General features: G+C 66.9%; 2 protein-coding genes across 2 annotated transcripts in view; both read left to right on the forward strand.

Moving 5' to 3' along the window:
- LOC119091004 (uncharacterized) overlaps positions 1-1,492 on the forward strand; it is a 4,895-nt gene extending 3,403 nt beyond the window's left edge. Inside the window, exons 5-6 of the mRNA XM_037213726.1 lie at positions 415-540; positions 1,400-1,492. Of these exons, the coding sequence (XP_037069621.1) occupies positions 415-540; positions 1,400-1,492 (219 nt within the window). The remainder of the gene's footprint in view (positions 1-414; positions 541-1,399) is intronic.
- A 1,031-nt stretch (positions 1,493-2,523) lies between these two features.
- LOC119091062 (activating transcription factor 7-interacting protein 1) lies at positions 2,524-5,290 on the forward strand (the record flags this gene model as incomplete). The annotated part of the gene is given in 4 exon segments (XM_037213778.1): positions 2,524-2,568; positions 3,584-3,737; positions 4,268-4,437; positions 4,991-5,290. Coding segments are annotated over 2 exon segments (258 nt in total). The 3' UTR covers positions 5,099-5,290.
- Positions 5,291-5,726: the final 436 nt, after the last annotated feature.

A 5,726-nucleotide genomic window follows, 5' to 3' on the forward strand; every position in this document is an offset into this window, starting at 1 on the left:
GTTCAACAGTGCGCATGCCAGGAGATCCCCCGTGCGTTGCTATTGAATGAGTGGGTACCTAGCCCGGCCCACTCCGTTGTGCTTTAGCACGTGCTTCCATGCAAAGGTGCTGTGGTGGTTAGAAGCGCTCTTCGGTGGGCATCGGTGGGTTGTGGCCGTGTGGAGGCCCCCCCCGCTCAAGCTGTTCCAGGTGGGTTGCCCGCCGCCGCTTGAAGCCGCGGACAGACTCTGGCCGAGTCACTTGTCGAGATGAACGGCGGCTACCTGTGCTAGACCCACGATGACCCTAGCAGCGCTGTGTCGTGCTGTACGATCGCCCGGTGCGACTCTCGCCACTTGGTGTCAGCCGGCTCCCCCTCTGACGGCCGCCGCGCCCCGACGCTCCTGTGACGGCCCCGCCGCGCCGCCCCACAGAAGAGCGTGCCACCGCTGACGAGCCGGCCGCGTCCCGCCCCCGGCGCCGCCGCCGCCACCCCGGCAGCCAACGGCGTGCTGCGCGCCCAGCTCAGCTCGCCCATGCGGCCTCGGATGCCGGGCAGGGTGAGTACGCGCGGCGTGGCGACGCTGGTCTGGCGCGCGCCGCCCCGCGCGCGCATGGCGTGCTGGGCTTCGCGTCCGGACAGGCCCCGTGGACGGGCGTGGTGTGCGCTGTGCGTGCCCTGTGGTCGGGTTGCCTCCGGGAAGTCCTTGGTTCGAGTGTAAACCAGTGCCTGCTGTAGTTACTGGGTCTAAGCGCGCCGACGCAGCAGGTGCAGGCTGCTCGCGCGGGTTGTGTTAGTTCTCAGCGTCGCCTTCACAGGCGTCCGCTACTGGCGTGGCGCCCTACGGCTGGCGCGTGTGTGGGCCCGCTGCTGTGCGGCGGCGCGGTGACCGGGCCGGCCGGTGTGTGTGTGTGTGTTCGCAGCCGCCGCTGAGTCCGGCGCCGGTGCCACTACAGCGCACCGGGCTGGGCGCGCTGCCCGGGTCCGGAGCCGGCTCCAGCCCCGGCTCCAGCCCCGGGCCGGCCAGACGAGCGGGCCGACCGCCGGCGCCGGTGAGACGGGGCGGCGAACGCCGCGGAGGCGCAGCTCTGGTCAGGGCCTGGACCCGGCTCTGGTCAGGGCCTGGGCCCGACTCTGGTCAGGGCCTGGACCCGACTCTGGTCAGGGCCTGGGCCCGACTCTGGTCAGGGCCTGGGCCCGGCTGTGGTCAGGGCCTGGGCCCGACTCTGGTCAGGGCCTGGGCTCGGCTCTGGTCAGGGCCTGGACCCGGCTGTGGTCAGGGCCTGGACCCGACTCTGGTCAGGGCCTGGGCCCGGCTCTGGTCAGGGCCTGGACCCGGCTGTGGTCAGGGCCTGGACCCGACTCTGGTCAGGACCTGGACACGACTCTGGTCAGGGCCTGGCCTCGGCTCTGGTCAGGGCCTGGGCCTGCCTCCGGCCGGGCTGCGGGAAACCTCCGGTTATGGGCCGGGCACGTCTCGGACGGGGCGTGGGGGTGCTTCTGTGGGCTGATTGTTGACCTGACGGGGGTTGGTGACGCTTCTGTAAAGAGTGAGATGTTATTAGCGCGTGCTCAGTGGTAAATACCATTGCCCGGACACTTGCCCGGTCCGGATTGCGGATGCCCCAGTAATCGTTTGGTGATTGGGTCTTTGGCTTGGTGACGCCTCTGGGAGGGGTTTTGTTGATGCTGCCACAAATGCCGGGGATTGGGGAACGATGGACTCGCGGTGTTTCGGATGTGACTGGGGAGTTGCCTGGCGGTTTCTGGCCGGTTCGGCGGCCGAGCAGTGCGGATGGCGGCGGCTGTGCGGCCTCCTGCCGGACGTGAGCGGACTCCTGACCGCCAGGTGGTGCAGTCCCGCGGCGGTGCGGTGGCGCTGCTGCCGGTGGTGCGCTCGCCGGCGCCGTCCAGCTCGCCGCATCGGCAGATGGCCCCGGCGCTGGGCCCAGCCGCCGCGGCGCAGAAGCCGGCCGCGGTGAGTGGCCGCCAGACGGGCGCTGTGCGGGGGGGGGGGGGGGGAGGCGTGCCGAGGACCCGCTCTGGAGGCTCCGCAGGAGGTTGGGCCCAGGGGACATGGCGTGCGCTGACAACGAGTAGTGGGCGCACCGCCGTTGAGCAGACCCGTGCGTACTCAGTGTTCGCACCCTACCGCTCAGTGTCAATCAATTCCTTGCTGGATTTGGTGAGGGTGAGGCGACGTCTTCCACTCACGACGTTTGTGAACAGAACTGGGCGCGTGCACTGTGTCGGCGATTTGAGTTCGTTGTGGTCAATGTGCCCAGTTGCCGCTTCCCCGGGTGGCCAGCCAGGCGTCTCCCCGTTGACGACCTCTCCCCATTGGTGACCGGTCTGCCGTCGCCGCCGTCCGCAGGCGCGGCAGCTCTCGATGCCGGCGCCGACGCCGCGGCCCCGTGGCCGGCCACCTAAGCAGCCGCAACAGCAGCCGCCGGCAGCGGCGGCGGCGGCGGCGGGCTCCGCCGACGTGGTGGATCTCACCGACGACGACGACACGCGCCGGCCGGCCGGCCGCGGCGGCGGCGGCGGCGTGCAGGGCTCGCCCCGCCGGCCGGCCGGAGCGACGACGGTACGGAGCGGCGGCGCGGCCTCCTTGCCTGCCTGCTTCCCTGCCTGCCTGCCTCCCTGGCCGCTCCTTGCTGCGGCGTCCGGCGGCGGCGGCGTGCAGGGCTCGCCCCGCCGGCCGGCCGGAGCGACGACGGTACGGAGCGGCGGCGCGGCCTCCTTGCCTGCCTGCCTCCCTGTCTGCCTGCCTCCCTGGTCGCTCCTCACTGCGGCGTCCGGCGGCGGCGGCGTGCAGGGCTCGCCCCGCCGGCCGGCCGGAGCGACGACGGTACGAAGCGGCGGCGCGGCCTCCTGCGGCGTCCGTACCTGCCTCCCTCCCTAGTCGCTCCTCGCTGCGGCGTCCGGCGCGGCGCTGGGCCGGGGCCGCTGTGCTGCCTGCGCGCCTGCGCGCTGCTGATCAAGGCTTTTGTCGTGCCTTGTTTCGTTGTGTGCACCTGCGTATTCGATGTTTTCGTACGCAGTGCTGTCCTTACGTTCTTTCGTGCAATATTTTAAGTATACGCTTGTCAGTTTGGAGCCCGAGCAGAGCCATCTGGCCTTAAACACATCAGGGGACGTGCGGGCTCCTGTTGGGACACCGCACGTATTGCGCGAAGTGTCGGCCGTGCCGGGATGTGTCGTCTCCGGGGGTCGTTGGGTTTGAGACAGCTCCCGACCTTCTTTATGCTGGGGCTTTGGTCTTCTGCTGGGACAGTGTTTGTTAACCGGTGTCTGCAACAACTACATTGGCTTTTTAAGTGTTGCGTTGGACAGACTCCCCTGTTGGTTAAGCCGGATCAGGCTGCACACTCCTGGCACACTATAGGTGCAATGTTTCATGGCTTTGATGTTTGCCACCGTGCTGCCTGCTGTTTTTTTTTTTTGTCTTCATGCCAATTATATAAGTATGGTGACCGGTTTCTGGCTAGGTCCAGTCTTCGCGCCCCCAAGTGGGCCCAATCTTCACCAGCTTCGTTGTGTCCGCTGCGGGCTCTCACCGGCCCCGCCCGCTCTCACCGCCCCCCCCCCCCCCCCGTCAGACGGTTTCGCGCGTGGTGGGAGCCGTCAGCCCGGGTCGAGGCCGCGGTGTTGGCCACCCGGCGCCGTTCCCGGTCACGCCGCCCAACCCGGCTGTGCACACGGGTCAGCTGCTGCCGCCGCCGCCCCGGCTCAAGGTCACCAGGCGCGCTAACGGTCAGTGACGCGCCGCGTCGCCAGCCAGCCGGCCGGCCAGCCAGCCAGCCGGCCAGCCAGCCAGCCAGCCAGCCAGCCGACCGTCGGGCAGGCGCTGACCGCGCTGGTCGGCGTGGCCGGCATGGTCAAGCTCGACAGGGCCCGTACCGATGGCGCCGGGCTGTTGGAGATAGCTGTGGATAGGATGGCGGCGCCGCACGTCTCATGGGATCGGTGGGGCGGATGATGAAGTCATTGGACGAGACCGAGAGGGCGGTCCATTGGATTGTGTGATCAGTCTGGGCAGCACATGACTTGCGGGGTGAGTCCCCGAAGTGTCGTACCCCTGCTATGCGGTGACGCGCGTCGAGGGTCAACGATCGCGTGCAGTCCGTGGCCAGGCAGTAAAAGGCGACGGTTCGCGAGCGTCCGTCGGGTGGTAGACGGGTGTGCAACGCTAGGTAGTTTCGGGCGCTGCGTGGCTGGTTTGGTCGCTCAGCCAGCCGTCGTCCTGTGTTCCGCCGGTGACGTCGGTTCGGCCGGCTCCGTAGGCATCGTGCTGTCCTGGACGATGGACCTGACGCCGCGGCACGCCGGGGTGGTCAGCTACCACCTGTTCGCGTACCAGCAGGCGGGGCCCGTCAACCCGCGCGCGAACCCCTGGAAGAAGGTCGGCGACGTCAAGGCGCTGCCGCTGCCCATGGCCTGCACACTCACACAGGTAGCGGCGGCGCGCGGCCGGCTGGGGGTGGCGGCCGGCCAGCTGGCGTCCAGCGGTCTGTCCGGTTTGTTTGTGCGGGGCAGTATCTAGTCAGGAATGTGGCGATCAGGTGGCAGTTTAGTCGGTTCGGTTCAGCTGGCTTGTTTCTGAGTGTCTCGCCGTATCTCGGTGCGCGCTGTCGCTTCAAAGGAGGTCATGTGTCGCGTGGGCCGTTATGAGACTGCTCCCATGCGCTGGTCGGCGGGGCGTGGACGGCGTTCATTTTCGTCTTGGGAGTAGTTATAGCGCATTAACTGAATGTTTATCTCACAGGCTTTGAAGCTCTGGAGCAAAGTCCGCGTTATCAAATGCCCTTTCGGTTGGATTCAGTCAGGATGCCACGCACCTATCTGGGGTGGGCAGCGTGGCACTTTGGTGTGCGATGTTGTACTCTCCATGTCATACGTGACGCCATGGTCTGCGATGCTGTACTCTCCATGTCACACGCTCGCGGCTGGTGTGTCGCTGGGCCCGCACTGCGCCTCGCCCGCTCACCCGCCGCCTCCTGCCGCAGTTCCAGGAGGGGCACAAGTACCACTTCGCCGTACGCGCCGAGGACAGCTTCCGTCGGCGCGGCCCGTTCTCGAACCCGAGCTCGATCGAGCTGCTGGGCCCCTCCTAGCTTCCGGCCGGCGGGGCGCCCTCGGCCGCCGGCCGCGTCCCACTGCCAGCAGCGCAGCGGCGGCGGCGACGGCGGCGAGCCCGTTTTACCGGCGGCGGCGCGCGTCCCGACGTCGCCGCCGCCGCCGCTAGTGTACATTGTGACTCCGCTCCGTGTCTTTGAGTAATGTTAGATGTGGTAATAAAGAGATCGAGGATGTGCCGAGTTTGGACCGCCGTCGTCAAAAACGACCGTATTGGAAAGCCAGGCCGCCACAAAAAGGGATCATGTGGCGACTTGCTTCGCAATGCTAGGCCGAGAAAATAACCAGGTCAAATCACCATACGTATGCGTGCAGATAGCTATTTTGTAAGGCCATGGGTCAGGTGATGGTGATACAATCGGAAAATAGCCTTAGGGAAAGAAGCCGAAGGTTGTATGCAGCTACTTCAACCCTGGATTGGTCCAGAGAATCCGGCCGCTGTCATGCGGAGCTTCCGACACCTTTCGATCCCCTTGCAAGTGCTGACGACTCCTGTCGGTCGTTCAACCCTAGCCTGAACACTTAAAACGGAATTGCATTTTTCGATAGCGCGTTTTACGCAAATTAACGCGCACCGTAAGCGCGGACAAATACTGGTGAGCTGCT

The sequence above is a fragment of the Pollicipes pollicipes genome, unplaced genomic scaffold (genome assembly GCF_011947565.3).
Source record: "Pollicipes pollicipes isolate AB1234 unplaced genomic scaffold, Ppol_2.1 Scaffold_3216;HRSCAF=3773_pilon_pilon_pilon, whole genome shotgun sequence".
Classification (NCBI taxonomy): domain Eukaryota; kingdom Metazoa; phylum Arthropoda; class Thecostraca; order Pollicipedomorpha; family Pollicipedidae; genus Pollicipes; species Pollicipes pollicipes.